The following is a 22969-nucleotide window of genomic DNA, read 5'->3' as shown; positions in this document are numbered from 1 at the left end:
CTTGTCAAAGCAAATAGGGTTAATAAGGTTTGCATAAAACACACAAGAGAAAGAGAACACACACACACCTCCCATGCGTGGTGCCAGGGGTGAGTAAGCATGTTCTTTAATCTTGTCTTATCCACTGAGCCACACCAGCCAGGGCACCTATTACTTCTATAATAAATTATGACAGCTTTTAAGCTCTCCAAACAAAAATATTTATTAGTGGACAAATAAAGTTAGCATGGAGAGAAGAAAAAACCAAAGACTGAAGTTAAAAATTGAATAGTTCTGCCATTCACCAGCTACGTGACTAAGTCAATCCCGACCGCCTTGGGTCCTCATCTAGCCTAGGGACCCGAGGCCTGGTTTGCCTGCGGAGGGCAGATCCAATGCGGCACGGGAAAGTGAACTAAACCCAAGCCTGCACATGGCAGCGATGCCTGCTTTCAGTACCATGTTAACAAAGCGTTTTGCAGGAGACGAGATGCGCTATGTTAAACTCTGAGGGTGATGGTTCAAAACTGATGATTTAGCATTAACTGACCGGTAATAAGAGATCTGATTAAGATACAGGCGTGTAAGTGAAGTGAAACCAGGTATATGATTACCAATTTTCCACTAATGTTGGTGACTAGTGGACAGTCCATCTTGTTTCTGCTGAAAGGCTACATAGATTTTTAAGAAACCTAAGTGATAAAACTGTTTTCTAGAATTAACTGTTAAGATGAAGGACAACCATGTTGTGTCCTTATTCCAAGTGAAAATAGGCTTGAGAAGAAACTTTAATGACTCTAAGTGGATTAGTCAACTTCAAATAAACGGGCAAGTGGTAAGCACTGAGGTGACTCAAAAGGTATATCAAGTCATCAAGCCAACAAAATCCAAGATGCTTCAACGTCTAGTTCTCACCTGGCACTCTGAGGCCTCGGGTGTTTTGTCTGACCCACAAAGGCTCCCTTTACAGATGGTTTACACAAACTTAACATTTCAGTAACTGCGTGTGAGAGAAACGAAAATGAACTGATGATAGGCAATGGCTAAAAAATTCAAGAATCTTTGGTTTATATCATCAAGGCCTTCAGTAAATATTCAACAATTCAATCAAACTAATTCAAATGTTTCCCTGAGTGACAGTTATCTAGAAAAAGCAAAGTACACAGAATCCACGCCTTGAGATAGAACATGAGTATACTTCAATGTTTGGGTTTTGTTATCTTTAATGTTACTTATCAAAGTAGTCCTTTTTTTAAATAGTAGCCTTTTAGATAAAAAATATACTCCATTCTGGCCCTGGCTGGCATAGCTCAGTAGATTGAGCGCAGGCTGCAAACCAAAGTATCGCAGGTTCAATTCCCAGTCAGAGCACATGCCTGGTTGCAGGCCACGGCTCCCAGCATCCACACATTGATGTTTCTCTTCCTCTTTCTCCTTCCCTTCCCTCTTTAAAAAAATAAAAAATAAATAAAATCTTTAAAAAAAAAAAAAAAAAATATATATATATATATATATATATTCATTCCATTCTCTCCCACTTCTTGCCAGATGAAGAAAAGGAAATAAAGAGAAACAGACTAACCATAAATAGAGAGGAAAAGAAAGAATGAAAAGGAGGAGCCTTACAGGAGCTAATACTTTAAGCAACATAAGTGGCTTAACTGCAATTAAAATTTAATTTGGTACACTTGCAACAATTGGACGATGCCAGGCTGGTGGCTCAGTTCCAGCTGCTCAGTATAAAAGGAGCACAGCACAGCCACAGCACACTGAAGCCGATCCTTAAAGATGACCTGTCTGTCACTGTTTGACTCACTAAATGAAGAAAAAAAAAATACTAAGTATACAGAACTTCCACTTCCCTTTTGAAGGTCTTGATTTTTAAGGCATAACATTAATTTACACTAATCAAGAGAATATTGGACACTATAAAGCAAATAAGCAAAAAAAAAAAAGGTAACACCACAAATCCTTTATTGTTTCAATTTACTCCTATTAATTATTCTTCACTAGATCTCCTATATTCTAATAGTAAGGTCACTAACTGAACCAGTGAATTGTGGACTCACCAAAGCACGCGCCAGACGCTGGTTACTAAGCATTTGTCTGTGTGTACCGGCTCGACCGGGGAAAGGATTTTATTTATTTTGATTCAGTGTGGTATACTGCTAATCTGTGTCTGCTTTAATGTCAATTTGTGGAGTGATTATTTTAAAACAAAATAGCACCCATGCAGCTTTCAAATACAGCTTCCGTAATTCTTTTTTTTTTAAAATCTCACTTCATTACAACTGTTTTTCTTTCTTTTTTAAGATTTTATTCATTTATTTTTACAGAGGGAAGGGAGGGAGAAAGAGAGAGAGAGAGAGAGAAATATCAATGTGCAGTTGCTGGGGGCCATGGCCTGCAACCCAGGCATGTACCCTGGCTGGGAATCAAACCTGCAACACTTTGGTTCGCAGCCCGTGCTCAGTCCACTGAGCTACACCAGCCAGGGTGCTTCTGTAATTCTTAACAGATTTTATTAACACAGTCTGTAAGTATAGTCTATACTGATAACAGGTTTAAAAATATTCACTAATATTTATCCTGAAAAAGAACATACAGACATGTGGCAGCAAAGCTCTCCCTCGGTCTGACTCTGTGCCTGTCTCTCCCTATGGATTCCTCGTTCACACAAACACACACGTGCGGAGTACACCTGTGGTTCAGAACGCACCCTCAGGACACACACCTCGAACTGTCAGGACTGTTCCAACAGGGCTTCACGTAACTCAAGTCAAATTTACAAGGGGGAAGAACAGAGTGTGTATTGTACTTGGCTGACCGGCCAGCAGCAGGAGATGGATGATCTCTCTAAAAGGCTGGCCTGATCCATTCCATTGAGTTTCCCTGTGTGTCTCAGTCACACTGCTATTTCTGAAGGTCTACCTGGAAACCACCAATCTCTCAGCTTGTTGGAGGCTGTTTTCAAAGGGTGGAACCACAGAGACGTGGTAATGAAAGCAAACTATCCGAAAAATCGGCTTGGACATCAGATTTTGTTCTGAGTTTATAACTGCCTTTTAAGATATGCAGAACTATCAGTTTTATCGTTTCATTGTAACACCTTAAACTTTTACAGAACTGTTGAAGGTTGAAACTATCATAATCTCCTAAAACTTTGTGCCATTATTTTGGCAACTTACATGTGGGTCTGACTCGCACAATGCTACAATTAGTATGTTGACATCTGAGTCAGAAAAGAATCAGTTGTGATAGTGCAAAGGAGGAGATAGTTACAGCGTTTCAAATGGGAATGAGAAAATGGAAACACACCTTTGAAAATGGTCTCCAATTTAGTTTTTTTCTCTGCTAATACCATGGGGCGGGGTGGGGGGTGGATTTCAGTCACTGGTAATACAGCAGATATCACTCCTTTTACAATAAAAAGTTCATTTCCTCAAGTTATCATTTCTACTCCCATTTCTCAAAACCAGAAGTTTACCCCAGCAAGTATGTGACAAAATCTGACCACCTTTGGCTACATCCACATCAGTGTTTCAGTTCCTCTCTTGTTCCCTCTCCCTCTCCCTGCCCTGGTACTTTCTTCCTTCTCTTCCTTGCCTGCCTCCCGGGCTTGGCTCTGCTCCGCAGATGCTGAGCTCTGATCTAGGGACTCCTGGGCATAATGAAGACAGTAGAAATCTTCAAACAGAGATCTCGATCACTGCCAGGAACCTGTCAGCGAGAAAGGCCCTGTAACACCAGTGTGATAAAAAGAAAAGTTCTATTCAAGTAACAGGTCTGAAATGGTTTGATGAGAGTGGTAAAAAGTGCCCTGAACAATGTTTAGCACATAATAGACACCGAAGAAATGTTAGCTCACTTTGCTCCTCCTTCTTCCTGGATCTAAAAATGACCTAACCGACTTCCCAGATGAGGCGGCTGGCCCGAGGCCCCGGGCTCTCTCCAGACAGACAGAGCCGGGTCTTTCCCGCTCATGCGTTCTGCTACGCCGCTCCCCTCTGATGACATGCGACAACATCTTTCCATATGCGCCCCAAATTTTAAAGCTTTCACTTAACATTTATCTGAAGCATTTGTTCAAATGGTGATCATTGCTAGAAAACCCAAATTCTTTTGAAGCCTAGGCAGTTTTTTAAATCTAAAAGTTCTATAATGCAGTTGTGGCAGGAACCGAAAATTAGCGTTAGAAATGACTCCCACTACAGCATTAAGGCAGCGCTGGCAGGCGAGCAACGGGAGGCTGTTCCAAGTTTCCCGGGGGCGCATGAATACCACCAGCACAGTCATTAACACCAACTGCGTTTCAAAGAGAACGGAATGGCTTGTTTTTTACGGATGAAATGTCATGTAACAATAATTTTTTCAGAGCATAGACCGAGCTTCTAAATAGCTCTCAGAAGAGTTCTAGTGCTCACCACTGGTTTCTTCCGGGATTAGTACTTTTCACTGAGCAATTAAGCAATTACCTAGAAAAGCAGGAAAATAAATGCTGTAGGCATTTTCTCCCCCACAGCTTTCTGAAAACAGTCCTATTTAAAGTTTTAAAGGTAAGAATATATTATGAAAGGTACTCTTCGCTACAGGATTTTGATTCCTCTGTGACAACCTGACTTTACCAGTGTTCACTTTCTCTGGGACAGTTTCTTTGACATCTAACTAAAGACTGAAAGTGAGTCAACACACTGGAAAAGCCGGGAAAGACAAAGACCAAACCTAAACACGATGCTATCTGTGAAAAGGAAGCTGATGACCGGGGTGGACGGGACTCACCATCACGTACTGCTCGTGTACTTTCAACTGTCCTTAAGAACCATTTTTAAATACACTGTAGACCTAAGATTTCTACAGCAAACTAAAAAATACAGGCCCCCATGTTAGGATTCTCTGTTGATTTTGCACAAAGCCCAAGGAAATAAACATGCATTTTCTTTGAGTGGTAGGATTTTCTAACAGGAGGCCTTGACTCTTTCTTTGGACAATAGTTCCCAAGTGTCACTTTTGACATGTAGGGTGCATTACTCTAAAACATACACAAATGCTCAAATATCAATCAACTTACAGGAATAATGTAAGGTTTGTAAAAGTGAAACTGATGACTTTGAATAGCCCTTACGTGTTCACTTCCTTTTCTGAACCAGATTATCATCGTTTCTGGCGCCATCACTGGTATGTTCCACCATCAAGCACTGCACTGAGCTGTTCAAAGAATTTTTGGAAGCATGGCCGTCAACTCACTTGCTCCAACCCAAAAATGGAATAGGAGAAATCATGTATTTTAAGACACAGCAAGGGTGTGTGCCTGGCGGCATGGTCTATTTTTAGGAGTTATGTTGGGAAACTTTCTTTGTGAATGCATGGAGGGAAACAACAGTAATCAAAGGGTAACTACATGAATTATTTCATTCTTATAATAGCTACGTCTGATGTGAACTAGGTACATCTTCAAGGGAGCCTGTAGTTTTAACTCTCGCTGTCCCCATAGCTTCTCTCTCTGTGCATATGCATAACTAATGGGCTTCCTGGAAGACTTCAGGGCTTATTTTTAATAAATTCCAAGTCTGCAAATTTCAAGTAAGTGCGCTAGCAGTAAGTAAGAAATAAACTGTAAGGAATGGTAACCTAGAACCAGGAATGAGAGTACAGTTCTCACGTCTCGCTCACTCTGTGGTGCCCGGAGGGACAACGTATGTAAGTTCTGCCACCCATCAAGTCGGTATTTTTTTTCTTCAATATTGTCCACAACTGATACGCTTAAAAAATAAGCAGCAAGCTATGTGGTGGCATTTCTGTCAAGAGGAATATATTTTTACTGCTGAATCCTAGATTTTCTGTTGGTATAACTGTTTTTAACCCTTGATTTAAATCTTTTCTTTTTTCAAGTATGCATGTTCTTCACCTCGGGGGGGGACAGACGTTCCTGGGGAAAAAGAGCCAACTACTTATCAGGGCTCTCCTCAACCTTCTCCATGGCAAAAAAAAAAAAAAAAAAAAAAAGGCAGGGATAGCTCTTTAACTAGCAAGCAAGACCAATCACAGCTGTGGGTAACTGTTCTTACTGCGCAATTATATTTAACCAACCTGGTTATAAGGATCCAGGTTACACAGGCCACTTGTTTAGCCAACGTGGGACCAAAAGGCCTGCTTCAAAAGCCTCTCATAGGTCCATGTTTACACTGCAAAAATTCCACTGCATCCACACTGAAAATCAGCTCCTGGTGCCGCTCTTGAAATTTAAGGTAAACATACAATAAGGTCCTAAAAAGACTGTGTGGCCACATGCAATTTACTGACATTGTGAGTTACCATAATACTTAACACAAGTTAAATCTGTCCATACTCAGTCGAACTTTACAATATATTTTCTCTGGAGAACAGATGCAAATACAGTGAAGGATTTAAGCTGACCCCAAACTGCGAGCAAGTCTTACCTTTTCAGGTCAACAGTTGTGACACTAAACACAACTCCTTTGAGCCAAAGAATCATGAAGAGCCTCTGGGAGAAGGGGCAGTTTCCTATGCTTTCACCATCGCTGCCAGCCTGGGAAACAGAAGTAAACACGAAAAAACAAGGTCAAGGTGATGACACTCAAACTAATAGACCTTTTTCTGAATTTTTCATCAAGGATACAAGAAGACAGGGAAAGTGGCGCTGTGGAAGGAAGGGTGAAAATGCAGGTTTTATTCTTTTCCTCTTTCCTTTGCCTCATTCTCTTTTTAAAAATGTTCAGTATAGCCTTAGCTGAGCTGTCAGTTGATTGAAGCATCGTCCTGTACACCGAAAGGTTGCAGGTTCCATTCCTGATAAAGGAATATACCTAATTGTAAGTTCAATCCTCAGTCAAGGCATGTACAGAAAGCAACCAACTGGTGTTTCTCTCTCACATCAATGTTTTTCTCCCTTTCTCTCACTCTTTTTTCTTCCTCTCTCTCCAAAATCAATAAACATATCCTTGGGTGTGGATTAAAAATAATAATAATGAAAATGGCCAGTCTAGAATAGCAATGTCCAAGAGAACTTTCTGCGAGGACAGAAATGACCTCTGTTACCACTGCCCAACTATGGTAATCATTTGTGGCACATGGCTAAGAGGTATTTGAAATGTGGCTAGTTCAACTTAACTGAATTTTTAAAATTTTATTCACATTTAATAAATTCGAATGTAAACAGTCACATGTGGCTAATGGCTATCATATAGGACAGCAGAAGTCTAATCAATCTTTAGGAGATGCAGAGATCCTCGCCCCAGGGCAAAGTCTGTCATGGGCTTTATAAAATGTAAGTCATGTCTTGTACTAGGAGATAATACTCTTTTATTTTAGTTTTTATCTATTTATTTCTAGAGAGAGGAGGGAGAAAGAGAGGGAAACATGGTGTGCGAGAGAAACAGCAATTGGCTGCCTCTCGCCCTGGCCCGCAACCCAGGCATGTGCCCTGCCTGGGAACTGAACTGGCAACCTTTTGGTCTGCAGATAGGCACTCAATCTACTGAGCCACACCAGCCAGGGCAAGATAACATTCTTTATAGGACAACATAAAAAGGGAAATTTGTAGATGTGTCTCTCTCTGAAGAGTTAAAATAATTGCCAGCCTCCCCGAATTGTTAAAAATATTCATTATAAAAATTACATATCCTGTTTTACACATTCCTTCAGGGAGAAAAGAAAGTAACATCGCTTTACAATGAGCTATTTGTAATCCACTGAATGAATGCAGCAGTTGGCTTCCCCGAGGTCAACAATGAGGTAGAATTTTCCTAAAAACCGGAGTGGAATAAATCTTTAATTCAATCATGTATGTCCCAAGTTTAAAAGGGCGGGAGGAAGGGGAGGGAGGTGGGGGCTGGGAGCCAGCTACAGGAAGAGAACGGAAGAGAACGTTCTGACACTTGCTAGGGACCCGCCCAGCCCTCCGGCCCTCTTCAACATGGAGTCTGCGAAGCAAGCCAGAAATAACTTCCAACAAGTCATTCGAAGATCTTGTGAAAGTACTGTTTATTATCCTAAAGTCACTCTGAAAAACCTCAGGGGCCACTTGAGTAAAATGCTACACGCAGCTAAGGCATTCATTCCTAACTAACGGTGAAGTGGGGGGTGGGGAAAAAATAACAAGTCACCTGGTCACACATGATATAGCCAGCAAACACACAGGCACATAAGGGTTCCAGAACCCCACCCCAACCAGACAGCATGGGACAGTTATAACTGAGATTCAGGGGAAAGTGGATCATTCTTTATCAGAAACAAAACACACACAGGATTACGGCCAGAATGAATCTGACTGATTTCTAATAATACAAAATTTGCTTCCTAAAGAAGTTCTAGTTCTTGAATTTGCAGGGGCGTCCAACCCATGGCCCACGGGCTGCATGTGGCCCAACACAAAATTGTAAATCTACTTAAAACCTTCTTTTTTTGGCACATCAGTTTTTCTTGGCGTTTGTGCATTTAATATGTGGCGAGAGACAATTCTTCTTCCAGTGTGGCGCAGAGACGCTAAAAGGTTGGACAGACACCCCTGCAAGTTTAGAGTAAGCATAACCTAAAGAAACCGTTTAAAATAATATTTCTGGGACTTACATCCAGAGATTCTGATTCAGAAGAATTCCTGGGGGAGGCCCAGAAATCCTCGTTTTGTGAGAGGCACCCTCACACAAAGGGGATCACAGAGTTGGCATCTGCTGGACACACTGGGAACCGCTGGTGCGGGGAGGTTAGGACGATACTCCTTCGGAGCACAAGCCAGTTCTCAGGACTAAGTCATTCTGCTATATAACAAACTGATACTCGAGGTTGCTTTTTTGAAGATGCTCACCATCCACACACACAGGGAAATGATAACATACAAGTGAGTGTATTATAGATCAGAAAAGTTAACACATTACCCCTCTCTATAGCTTAATGACTAGTGTTTTTGCACAAGGCTGTGGCTTTAGGCACCCAGATTTTATTATCATTGTTTTGCTTTTTCCCCTCCCAGTTTTAACATGCTTAGCAGCAGAAGCATAAATACAAGAAAAGGATGCCAAATTGAGACTCAGACTAAAAAAGCAGTCAAGTTTAGTAGACAAAGAACAAGTCTGACTCAGTGCTCATCCTTTTCCATTTACTTAATCTGTAAAATTAACCTTTCCCAAACTGCCTGTCAGAGCACCATTAAAATAATTACGTTGGTGAAGAAGATGTAATAAAGATGCCACATGTAGAAACTGGAAAACACATTATAAGAAGCAACTGGCCAGAGAGGAAGAACACCGCCCCACAAGGCCCTGCGAAGGCCTACAGAGCAGACAGCAGAGCGGGCAGAGCAGGCCCGGGGATCTCGGCGCGCCCTCTCCTCGTGAGGGACCTGGTCCCGGTACAGATGCATCTGTGCTTCCACCTCCTTTGTCTAGAATTTTCTAGAAAATTATACCAATTCTTTCAGCGGTATCAATCATAAGCCATTACATTCTCACTCTCCTTATAAACTACTTTCCTTTATGCATTCAAAAATAAAAGCATGCATACTCCAAGATGGAACTGAAAAATTGCCTCATTAACTACTCCCAAAACTCATGAAAATTCAAATAAACGTGAACATACGACTTTTCCCAATTTTTAATAGCATTAGAAATTGAGAGCTAGCAGATAAATGATGTTTTTGTAAAGTACGGTGAAACTGGAAAACTTTGGATTTCCAGAAGTCACAAGTCAAAAATGTCCTCCCTTAGCTCTGGCTGGTGTGGCTCAGTGGATTAAGTGCCAGCCTGAGAAGCAAAGGGTCACTGGTTCAATTCCCAGTCAGGGCACATGCCTGGATTATGGGCCAGGTCCCTGGTGGGGGGCATACGAGAGGCAACCACACATTGATGTTTCTCTCCTTCTTTCTCCCTCCCTTCCTTTCTCTCTAAAAATAAATAAATAAAAATAAAACCTTAAAAAACAAAAACAAAAAAACTAAAACACTACAAGTCAGTTTTCCTACCCTTGAACCATTCAACAGTTTGGTACTTATTCATCTAGACTTTTTCTACGTACATACTATATTTTTTCTTAAAAAATACAATCACTATAAATATATTTTTATGATTTATATATTTTTAATCCCCATTTAATGTGACCAACCCGATGGAGGCTATAGTGCTCTCCAAGACGGTGTCAAAGAAGGCCAACGAGGAAGCCCGGGCTTTCAACCCTGTTTCCTAGTAACAGGAACACCCCCTCCTCGCTGCTGGGGTGGAGGTCAGAGGAGGTCCAGGAGACAGCAGTCAGGACTAACGCCATCAACCAGAGGTGGCTGAGACCACCTCAACCAGAGTGTCAGCGGAGGCCACACACGAAGCTGGAGCTCACACCCCCACCCAGCAGTAATGAGGAGCCTTCATACCTTAGGTGTCCGTGGAGGCCAGGTGGGGCATCTGGACTTGAATCTCCACCTCACTGTAACAAGGCCGTGTCACTATGCTTCTGCCCTTCCAGCCCCCTCTAGAGCAGCGTCACAGAAGCTTTAACAGATGGTTTAAACAAGACCCAGACTCTTAAAATACAAAAATGTCCAGGTTTAAACTGAAAATCACTTGTGTTAAAACAAAAAAAAGGTAATCAACACAAGTCAACATCAAGATGACAAAGATGTTAGCCCTGGCTGGTGTGACTCAGTTGGTTGGAACGTCATCCTGTAAACCGAAAGGTCAGAGGTTCAATTCCCAGCCAGGGTACACACCCAGGTTTTGGGTTTGATTCCTGGTGGGTGGGAGGCAGGGGGTGCCTATGGGAGGGCAACCGATTGATGTTTGTCTCTCATATTGGTATTTCTCTCTCTCTCTCTCTCCCCCTCTCCCTCTCTCTCTTCCTCTCCTCCTTCCTCTCTCCCTAAAAGCAATGAAAAAAAAATGTCCTCGGGTGAGGATTGGGGAAAAAAGATGACAAAGATGTTTGAATTATCAGACAAAGATTTTAAAGCAGCCATGATTAAAAAAAATAAAAAACAACCTTCAACAAACAATTATGAACAGCCTGAAACAAATGAAAAAATGGAAAGCCTCAGCAAAAAAACAAGATGTAAACAAGAACCAGATGGAGATTTTAGAACTGAAAAATACAATAAATGAATTTAAAAGTTTAGAGGACAGGCTCAACAGCCAAGAGGAGGTGACAGAGGAAACAATCATTGAACTAGAAGACTGAGCTACAGAAATTACCCAGTCTGAACAACAGAGGAAAAAGTACACCGAAAATGGAAAGCTTCCTATATATTTCTATATTTTGATGTAATCCAGCTAACAATCATTTTTGAAGGCTTCCTTGGATGCTATTAACCTGACAGTTTCACATCTGTAAATTATTCTGCAGAAACACTTACAGATGCGCAAAGGTAAGCGAGAGGGAGGAACACTGAAGCACGGTCAACATCAGACCACTGGGGACCACCCAGCGCCTGTCAGTGAAGGACCCGAGACCACCTCCTGAGACTGGAGGTCCGGACTAACCGCTGAGCCCTTGCTGGCATGGGTGGGGGGTGAGCCGGTGTTCTTCCTTCTATGGTGTGTGGGGTACAGCAGCCACTGTCTACGAGTTTCCTGACTTGCTTATAGGCTGCCCCTTCCCTGGTTCTTTGGTGAGAGAGAAGACTTTTGTCAGAGTTTGTCTGAGCTTGTGAGTGTTTCTGGGTTGCCAGTGTCTACAACTCCCAATCTGGGATGTACGAGGGAAAAACAAAAAACAAGAAAGCTCACCACCTGTGCAAACGCAGAAATCTCTCAGAAGTACTGAATTTAAAAAGCAAAAATGTATAAGATGCAGCGTATTAATACAATGGAATATTATTTGACAGTAAAAATCAAGGAAGTATTAATACATGCTATAACTTGGGTGAATTTTGCAAAACTATGCTAACTAAAAGGAGCCAGTCACAAAAGATGACACAGCGCACAACCCCATTTACAAGAAAAGTCCAAATCAGGCAAATCCACAGAGACAAAAAATAAATGAGTGGTCGCCTAGGCCTTGTCAGGGCAGCGGGGCTGGGGGGTGGGGGGGGTGGGACCATTAAGGAGTGACTGCTAACAAGTACAAGGTTTCTTTTTGGAATGGTAAAAATGTTCCCAAATTAGACTGTGGTGACGGTTGAGCAACTCTGTGAGCAGACTAAACACCACCGAACCGGACACTCTAAGCGGGTTCATTGTATGGTCTATGAATTACATCTCCATAAAGCTGGCTCAGAAATACATACACACAGATTACAAATATAAGTATACACATACTGGCCAAGATTTCCATTTAGCATACACAGTTTTAAAAGTATGACTTTTAAAAGTATGTCTCCAAAAATACACATACCTACAATGCTCTTTTAAAAATCAGAAAACCCGAATAAAGCAAAAACTTGAATAATCCCACTGACACAGAAATCACCACCAATTTCCAGATTCGGGATGAGTTAGCACTCCTCTGGGTTCTATTCTTGTGAAGGGGGTAGTTCTGTTTCACTTGCTATCTGGGTTTGCGCTGGCATGCTCACCACTCCCCACCCTCCCTGGGGACCTCTGTTGTAATTCTTGGATTGCCTAATACCAGTGTTTAATCAGAAATGGCTGGATTAACTCCTACGTTGCAGAAAAAGGGTCAGCAGTAGATGCCACAAATATTTTTTAATGTTTTACTAATTAGAGGTTAAGGAACTGCTCACTTAGAAAACCTAGCTTAATCAGTCCATAGAAAGTTAGATCTTAAGCCCCAAAGAAGGGCTTCTTCATCTTCCTTGATTTCTGTTTCTTTGTGTGTATGGGGGTAGGGGTGCAGGGTGACGAAGACTGCAGGGAGAGAGGCTTCTTCCTCTTAAGGTTAGAATGGGCTCCTGACCATTAATCACTTCCCTTCACACATTTTCTAGGGAATTTATAAAACAGTGTGTGCCAAAAGTATGGACTCAGAAACTTTAAGGTCTCACTTCACCTTTAGAGTGGAATCTATCTAAATTAGCTGTCTACGTACACAAAACAGTTGGCTTTGATTTAGATGAACCTAAAAGTCACAAAACAAAACATGATAAATGGGCAATCCCGTAGCTTCTTTCCTCTGCTTCTTTGGTTTTTTTGCTACATGCATGCTAGAACCAAAGTCTAGAGTCTAAAGGTTTGTTTAATAAGCTGTTATCCTTCTACAGGGCCTGCAGAGCCTGTGGGACAGACACGGCATGCTCTAGAATCGGACCAACCTGGATTTGAACCCTGACTTCACTACTTACCAGCGGTGCAATCTTCAGTAAGTTAGTTCACATCTGCGAAACTTGACTTTACTACACAGTCTTATAGGCATCAAATTAGTTAAGGTATTCACAGAGTCCCTGGTACACGGTAAGTTTAGTAAATGTCACTTAACTTTAAAAATGCTTCATGCACAGAACTCAGGCACTCACCTATCCAAAATAACCTATGAAAATCTGAAGTCATCAAGATTCAGTTACTAGGATGCTGTTGAAGGAAATAGCTAAAATTCACAATTTAGCCAGGTTTTTTTTTAGCCAAATGTCATGGTTTAGTAATAACTCTTTTAAGCACATTCTTCTACCCATAACAACCCATAGTTAAATCTGTTAAATGGAAGAAATAATTCATCTTCCAGTAGTTTCAAAGGTTATCTGTTTCTGTTTCACTTAGTAGGTGACCAAATTATGATTCAATAACCTAATGTAACCAATAGTTAAGTTTTGTTTAAGAAAGCCTGTACAGCCCTGGCTGGTGTAGCTCAGTGGATGGAGCACGGGCTGTGAACCAAAGCATCACAGGTTCGATTCCTAGTCAGGGCACATGCCTGGGTTAAAGGCCATGGCCCCCAGCAACTGCACATTGATGTTTCTCTCTCTCTCTCTCTTTCTCCCTCCCTTCCCTCTCTAAAAATAAATAAATAAAATCTTAAAAAAAAAAAAAAAAAAGAAAGCCTATACACATGGACAATAGGCTTCACAAATGAGGTCATGCAGAAGTCCCCTCTCCGCCCTTCCTAGGACGCCTGCCTCAGCAGTGTTCTTCAGGACCCGCACCACCACTCCGTCACCCCTCCATTCATTCGGTACAGCACGGCAACATGAATTTGGACACTTAACTCGACTAAAGCCACGGCATCCTCCATGAAACGCCCACTGCTGTGCCTGTCCTTCAATTAAACTCAAGCCTCGCCTCCAAGAAAACTGTCTACATCCCTGTAGCCCAAACCAACGATCTGTTCTCACGACTTCGACTCCAGCTCCTCAAACTCTCCGTCAACAAAAACCATCAGAGGATCTTGGTAGAAGGCTGATTCTGATTTAGTAGGTCTGGAGTGGGACCCAAGACTCTGCACCTCTTCCAAATCCCCAGGGAATGGAAGCCTAGGCCCCTGATCATGACCTGCCCTGTGACGTCTTAAACTGTCACCGAGTGTTATTCCTTCACTACTCACGCCTCTGCACTGTATGTCCCTAGCTAGACTGTAACCTCACGGAGATGTCACACTTTTAGAAAGTCTTTTCACAGGACAACTTCGGTTGCAGTTGCTTTACCATTCGTTAGCTTTCTATTGATTGCTAGCCTTTGAGTCACAAAGAATGTGTTCCAAGCTATCAGTATAGGAAAAACTTATTAAGACAAATCTTCCTGATTGATAATTTCTCAAAAATGTAAATTAGGCCTCCCAATCACCTTGGAACAGAGCCAACAAACCACTACAGCAAACTCTCATAGTTGTCTGCCCAACATCCATTCTCCTACTTCTTTTTTTCTGATGTAACTCCTATTTCTGATCAGGCATCCATTCCTCTTTCCCCCAGCTGACACAGGGGATGACACCCAAGTCCCAATTTTAGGGGTAAATCCTGATTGATTGTAAGCCAGTCAATTCTATTCCTCTTGCCAGTGACTTAGGTGTAATCATGGGACGCGGTTCGCTGACAAGACAGAGTCTCCTGGAAAAAAGTTTCTTGCTCTTCAGACACAAACACCTGAAAAGAAAACCCTTGGATGTGAAAGCTGCGGCTGCTGCAGCCAACACTCAAACAGGACTAAGCCGAGAGAATCCCAAAGAAGAGAGCCAGGCCCTGACATAGTGCACACAGAGCAGGCACACTGCTTTCGCTAGATGCACGTGTCCTTAACGGTTAAAGACAACCGGAGGTGAAGTTTTCTGTTACCACAATGATAAGCATCCAAACCAATATCATCATTTATTTCCAATCAAGACGAGCAGGAAGAACCCTGGCCAGGTGGTTTAGCTGGTCGGAGCACTGTCCCGTTCACCTAAAGGCTGCAGGTTGGACACCCAGTCGGGGAGTGTGTGGGAGACAACCGATCGATGTCTCTCTCTCTATCTCTCTCCCTCCCCACCAAACCTCTCTGTCTCTCTCATCAATGTCGCTCTCCCCAGGCCTCAAATCAATAAACATACCCTTGAGTGAGGATTAAAAAAAAAAAACACTAGCAGAAAGAATGAAAATAATTAAGTGTAGTAAGGAATGAAAACAGAAAACTCTCAATGTAAGTTAAAGAAGATACAGGCATTCTAGGGCTTGTTACAACCAATTCTACTTCCTGTGGGCTGTCATTTAGACCTTCACCCAGGACTTCAGTGGCCTGGGTGGCATTCGCCACTGAAGTTCACGCTATGGGCTCTCTCCTCACTCACAGAATGTCTCACAGAACATCTCTTTGCCTAGGACCCAGAGATACCCATTTAACATGCTGCACGTATTTCCCAGCTCCCAAGCACTGTGGACACAACTATGAATGAGAGACAGACCTGACATCATGGAAGAAACAGATAATAAAAATATCCAGTTAAAAATTATAAACTGCGATAAGTGCCCAAAGGGAAACAAAGTACAGAGAGAGAGGAGAAGGCGTACCTACTTTACATAAGACAGATGGTCACAGAAGATCTCTTAGACCTAAAGAATGAGAAGGAGCCAGCCATGCAAAGAGCTAATGTGACTAGACAACTGTGAGAGAAAAGTGGTATGGGGGCGGGGGGAGGGGCCATTAAGAAAGACCTTCTAGCCCTGGTTCGTGTGGCTCAGTAGGTTGACTATCAGCCTGTGAACTGAAAGGTCGCCAGTTCAATTCCCAGTCAGGGCACAGGCCTGCATTGCAGGCCAAGCCCCCAGGTGGAAGCGTGCAAGAAGCAACCCATCAATGTATCTCTCACACATTAATGTTTCTCTTTCTCTCCCTCTCTTTCTCCCTCCCTTCCCCCTCTGTAAAAATAAATGAAATCTTAAAAAAAAAAAAAGACGACTTTCTAGATCAAATTAAGGAGTTTGAATTTGATGCTTACAGAAGGAACGTTTGTTCATTTATTTTAAAAATGTTTACCAGGTACCTACTGTGTTGCAAGGAATCATTTAACACGATGACTAATAACAGCAAGGACTGGAAGCAGAGTGCCTGGTTTAATACATGGGATCTTCTACTAAACCACTTTTACGAGATTGGGCATATGCTACTACTTCACCTCTCTGGGACTCAAGTTTCCTTACATGTAAAATGCTCAGTAATATCTACATCAGATTATTATTACATCAAATGAATTATCATGAAAATCTCTTAAAGTATTGCCCAGCACTGTTACATGCTCGGTAACGAGTATCATACGCCAAGCAGAGAGAACACATTCCTGACCTCATGGAGCCTGGGGAAGGGGGGCCAGAGAATGAGGTGACGGGATCCCACTGAAGGGGTTTTGGTGCATGGGGCATACGAACATAAAATCCATTTCTATTTTCAGACAATAAGTAACCCTTGCTATACCATCTGGAAAACGGGCTGGGGGCACGGAGCTGATGAAGAATGGAAGGTGGGAGACCTACTGCAGAAGTTCCAATGGAATGTGGCCTGGATCAGGTGGAGGCAATGGACATGAAAAATGCATAGATAAGCCCTGGCTGGTGTGGCTCCGTGGACTGAGTGCCAGCCTGTGAACCAAAGGGTCGCTGGTTCGATCCCCTGTCAGGGCACATGCCTGGGTTGAGGGTCAGGTCCCCCACGGGGGGTGTGTGAGAGGCAACTGCACATTGATGTTTCTCTCCCTCTTTTTGTCCTTCTATTCCCCCTTGTCTAAAAATAAATAAATAAAATTTTAAAAAAATACATACATTAAATTAAATTGGGAAGGTACAATCCCAATGTGGATGGTTAGAATGTGGGAAGTGAAGGAAAGAAAGAAATCAATTAACTCTTAGATTTCTGATTTGAGCAACTGGAAAGAAGAAAGCCTCAAGATGGGGGTGAGTGTGCCGACCCTTTGTTGAAAGATAAAAAGGAAAACCCCTTCAAGAGATAATAACATATGTAGCCTTGGCTTGAAAATATTTCTCAGGTGTGAGAGGCTACAAACCAAAGTCAGTAAACACCTCAAGACACCTTTGGGGAGAGGAAGGGGCAGGGACATTAACCGGGTACACCTCTGTACTGTTTTGTTTGTCTTCTTTTTCAGATTTAAGAAAATTTATTTAAAAGAAAATGTTACAAATGTTTACATGTGATAACTTGCTTGTCCCTAGTCACTGCCAAAATATTAAACTGCCTAAAGACAACAGAACTGCTTTTCCCTTCATACTGCTTTTAAAAATGCTGAATGCAAAGTAGTCAAAAGCTGCAACTGAAATGATGACGCCAGCTGAGACAGATTCTGCCAAACGCTTCTCTGCTCCGGTACATGTTGAAGCAAATGAAAACAGTGGCTCTAATCTGTGCTAAAATCAAACCTGAAATGTCTCAGCCAGAGCACTTGGTTGAAACAAAGTGTCAGGTATACAATGACCAGACTTTCCATCTAAGCAGACAGAACCCTAATACAAACAAGTTCTGCTGGATGTTTACAGTCACTCCTCTAAGCCTCAGAATAATAGGAGCAAAAACTCTTCAGAGCACATTATGAGCCACATAATTAAAAATACTGAATGACAAGGGAAAAAAAAAAAAAAAGGTGGCCAAAGGCATATGACCTTTTCCTGTCGGGTCACCCCTGAATCTACTCCCTGTAAAAGTCTACAGGGAAGAGATTTACTACAGGAAATGAAAATGTCACCAAAATTGCCCGGAAAGAAATTAATAGCTACTGTTTAACTTAGCGGTTGACTTTTCACTTGATATGTACTACATGAAAGTTATTAATATACATTAAACCTCAAAATAACCACACGAAGTTAGGCTATTGCTTTCCTCACAGCTCAGATAAGGAAACAGATTTAGAGAAACTAAGTGTCTCACCATAGGTCACACAGCTGAGGAGTGGCAGAAGTGAAGTCTGAACTTGGAGGACCACGCTAGCAACCACTTTCACAGTTTCCTACACCAAGGTACCAACGAAGGAGGTGCTGGATCTCAAAGGCCTGGTCTCACGATCCCTAGGGTGCAACCACCATCTCTCCCACATGGACATCACCCATCAAGTAAAATAAATTACTGAACCACAACCATTATAACGTAATCCACGAACATTACTTTAAATTTTCTAGTAGCCCTATTTTCAAAAAAGTAAAAAGAGACAGGTGAGATTAATTTTAATAATATTTTATTTTATTTAATACATCTAAAATATTATCATTTCAACATGCAGTGAACAAAAAAAGCGTCTACATTCTTTTCCTTGCACTAGATCTTTGAAACCTGGTGTATATTTTATACTTATAGTACATCTCGTTTCAAACTGGACACTTTCAAGCACTCAACAGCCACATAGGCCCCGTGGTGGCGCCCATCAAATTAAACACAGAGGAAGAAACCTCTGGACCACCAGCACCACCGTCACCAAGATGGCGAGCCAGAAAGGTCATGTACCTGACTAATCAACTCAACACTCAAGCTCCCAGATAGTATTTATTCTGATTTCAAACAAATTTTAACAAGTTTGCTTATCTGGCTTAGCAAACCACGACAGATTACAATAGAAAATTAAAGGAAATGGGCTGCATCAATAGAGCTAAGTGGGCACAGGAAACAACAGAAAACACACATACACACACGCACCCATCCATGCGTGCGCACATGCCAGGGAGATCGAGGTTCAGAAAGCAGAGCAGCTGAGGTTGTTTGCAGAGGCAGAAACAGCCTCTTGCATGGCTCGCTAGTCCCCGAGGCCATGGCTACATTTCTGAATTTGTATTCAGAATGATTGCTCACATTAATTGGCAGTTACATCAGCATTTTAAGAAGTCAAGGAGCCATTAATGTATTTCAGAAATTTTTTTTGAAATATTTTCTTTTCAAAGCAATTTGAGAACTTTGTACTATTTTTGTGATTTTTCTATAAATCTAAAACCATTCTAAAATTATAAAGTTAATTTTTAAAAATCAATTTGAGGTTTGTAGTATGACCAAGTAGATCTCATAGAATCAACCTTCTACCCCAGGACAATGACAACTTCAGACTAAAAAAAAGCCACTTGACACAGGAAAATAAACAAAAGCAGGCAGATGCGGGAGGGGCGTGGACACTTGGAAGAGGGAAACAGAGGAGTGGACAAGTTTCCCCAATTTTTATCTTTCAACCTTGTGCCATGCAGAGCAGCTAAAACTCCAGTGAAAAATTCCCAGTGCTGCTGGCTTGAAGAACCAAAGGACAGAGTTCAGAGCTACCATCACCACTGGAAAATAATGTAGGACACCATAAAAAAAAAAAAAAAAAAAAAAAAGAGCCCAAGAGAGGGAGTCCTAAAATCTGCAGTTTGAGTTGAGCTGAATTAACTACCTGCTTGGAAAAAAAAAACAAACACCCTGACCGGTGTGGCTCAGTTGGTTGGGCCTCCCACTATAACGCAAAAGGTCTATGGCTTGATTCCTGGTCAGGGCGCATGCCTAGGTAGCAGGTTCAGTGTCAGTATCCAGGGTTTTCCCTCTTTCTTTCTCCCTCCCTTCTACTCTCTCTTTAAAAAAAGAAAAAATAAGGGGAAGAAAAAAAAAAAACAAAACAAAACCAATACTACTCAGAGATGAGAACATAACATTTGCAATATCCAGAATACAATCCAAAATTATTCCCCATAGGAAGAAACACAAAAACATCACCATTCTCAAGAGAGAAAATAATCAGAGACACATCCCGAACTTATCCAGATGCTGCAATCTGCAGACGAGGACTTTTAAGGTAGTTCTTATAAACCATGCTTAATGATATAAAATGAGAAAATACGTTCATGATAAAGGAAGACAGGAAATCTCAGTAGAAAGGGCCCAGAAAAAAGAAAAGGCAAATCCTAAAACTAAAAAAAATGCACTATCTGAAACTTCTGAAAATCATTAAATGGTCTAAACAGTAGAATAGAGAAGAGAAAAAGGATCTATGAATGTGAAAACAGATCCAAGAAAGTGCTCAAGTCTAAAGACTAAAAAAACAAAAAACAAGTGAAAAAATCAACTGAGCCTCAAAGACTAATGGGAAAATGTCGAAAGGTCTATGTTTTTAATTTGAGTTAAATCCTGTCAGGAGAGGAGAGAGAACAAGGCAAAAATTTTTTTCAAAAAACAATGGCCAAACTTTTCCCAAATTAAGACAAATTTACAGATTCAAGAAGTTTCATGAACATCAAAGAGGGGTAATATAAAGTCACACCTAGGTTTATTATAATTAAAATGCTAAAAAGCAATGAAAAAATAAAAATTTTATTTAAAGTAGTTAGGGAAAAAAGACAACATACTACATACAAAGACAGAAATGATTTAAATGACAGCTTAATTCTCATCAGAAATACAAGAGGCCAGAAAACATAGAACAACATTTTTAAAGTGTTGAAATAAAACCAAGAACAAAAATCGCCCCAAATCTTATATCCAACAAAAGTATCTTTAAAGAATGGAAGTGAAGAATGGAAATGAAGACAATTTCATATAAAAGTATGTAGAATGTAAATGTTTGACATTTAAAAGAGTTAATTTCAGGAATACAGAAGACTAATAATGTTTATTATATTGGGTTGGCCAAAGTGTTCCATTTAGTTTTTTTCTATAAAATAAAAGACATTTTTCATTTTCATCAATAACTTTCCTGTCTTTGATATTCTGAGTATGTCAGCTCTCCCCCGCTATTGGCTTCTAGTGGGCAGAGGCCAGGGGTGCTGCTAAACATGTTCTAATGCATGAAACAGCCCCACAGCAAAGAATTATTTGACCAAAATGTTAATAGTACCAAGAAACTTCACAAACCACTTTTGACACATTCAGTCAGTCACAGCATCTTCCCTATATACTGTACACATTTTTTTTGCACTTCAGTTGCATTTTTACCTTTCTTGAAATAATAAAGCATAATATGCCAAAAATGTTGCATATTTTCTTCCATCTTCAACATTAAAATGGCTGCACAAGAATTCACCAACTTTGATAAGTTGTTTTTTTTTTTTTTTAAAGATTTTATTCATTTATTTTTAGAGAGGGAAGGGAGGGAGACAGAGAGAAACATCAATGTGCGGCTGCTGGGGGTCCTGGCCCGCAACCCAGGAATGTACCCTGGCTGGGAATCGAACCTGGGACACTTTGGTTCCCAGCCCACGCTCAATCCACTGAGCTATGCCAGCCAGGGCGATAAGTTTTTTTTAAATGCACACTGATATGACAGCTGTCACAATAGAATCCAACAAAATTGTTTTGATTGAAGTTAAAAACAACTAAGCACTATTCGAGCCATCGTACGAGAAAAACCTAACGCACATTTTGGCCAACCCAATATTAAGAAATGTTTATATCATTTTAAAAAATGTGCCTTTTATGATTAGTTATTCTCACTGTTGGTCACATACAAAAAAACAAAAACAAAAACAAAACCACCAGTTACCTCAAATGTTTTCACCAAGCCTCACTCTTTTAACATCTTCTAACCAAAGATAAACTAACTAACTGCCAGTCTCCCCTTGTTTATCAGCTGAAGCCAAATACAGGAGGGTTGGACAAAATTCTCATGTAAGTCAAAATCCAACAGCCCACGTTCCCTAAGGGCAGTTTAAAAATATACATGCACCAGTATAAACTAGGCTCAGAAAGAGTCCTGGGAGTGAAAGAAAACAATCAAGTGTTCAAAAAATACTCTTCTTCCCTAGTCATGCTACAGCAGCTACCTAACTTCAGTGGCTGAGAGTTAGTTCTCTTTATAAACAAGTTCCCAGACCTAGAAATTCCAAGAGTTCCACAGTAGAGTCAAAAATCCAATTACTCCCTTTGTAAAAAATCTAAGTTCTCCAGAAAGGCTTTTTTTTTTTTTTTAAAGAGATTATACTTTGGGTAAACAAAAGAAAATAAAGAGCTCAAAGGATAAATGAGATAGGTGAGGGGCTTTAAAAACAGAATTACATGATATGATTATGTACAAAAAAATTGGCTATAAATATATACATTAGAGTATGTCTTCATCCTGGACCTCTGAATGACTATGAACAGTGGATTAATAATGGTAACAATGAACAAAGAACTGCAGCCATAAAAATGCTATAGAATATTTTAATATAAAATATTAGCACTCAAACATGAAAGAATGAATCTGTGGTATTTTATTTTGAATTGTCCATGTTTAAAATTTTCATTAAAACATATTGCCAAATAGGGTTCTTTTAAAATTATATACTCAGCAACATATTGGAACTGTGAAAAGTTAACATTTAGAACTCTTGTCTCTCTTCTTGGCTGACCTAAGATCAATCTCAAATATCTGAATAGTACAAGATGCCTTGCTTGCTATTGAGATTTTTGCTTACCACTTCTTTTTCTTAACTCTTACCCAAGGACACTTTTTTTTACTGCTTTCAGAGAGAGGAGAGAGGAAGGGAGAGAGAGGGAAAAGCACAGGCGCCAGAGAGAAGCATCGAGTGGGTGCCTCCCCAAAGCGCCTGGACAGGGGATCTGACATGCCTGGACCAGGGATCAAACTGCAACCTTCCGGGTACCGAATGCAGTTCCAACCAACTGGGCCACACCGGCCAGGGCTCTGCTTACCATTTCAATGCCCAGGTGCCTTAAATATGATAAAAGCCAATTTTCACTGA

General features: G+C 41.0%; 1 protein-coding gene across 1 annotated transcript in view; it reads right to left on the bottom strand.

Annotated features, from left to right (window-relative positions):
* Nucleotides 1-22969, bottom strand: part of CLIC4 (chloride intracellular channel 4) — a 62759-nt gene that overhangs the window by 23734 nt on the left and 16056 nt on the right. Inside the window, exon 2 of the mRNA XM_028513240.2 lies at nucleotides 6417-6526. Coding sequence (XP_028369041.1) covers nucleotides 6417-6526 — 110 coding nt within the window. The remainder of the gene's footprint in view (nucleotides 1-6416; nucleotides 6527-22969) is intronic.

Source organism: Phyllostomus discolor, chromosome 5, assembly GCF_004126475.2.
Source record: "Phyllostomus discolor isolate MPI-MPIP mPhyDis1 chromosome 5, mPhyDis1.pri.v3, whole genome shotgun sequence".
NCBI lineage: Eukaryota > Metazoa > Chordata > Mammalia > Chiroptera > Phyllostomidae > Phyllostomus > Phyllostomus discolor.
Note: the sequence above shows the minus strand (reverse complement) of the source record. Positions and strands in the feature narration are given on the sequence as shown.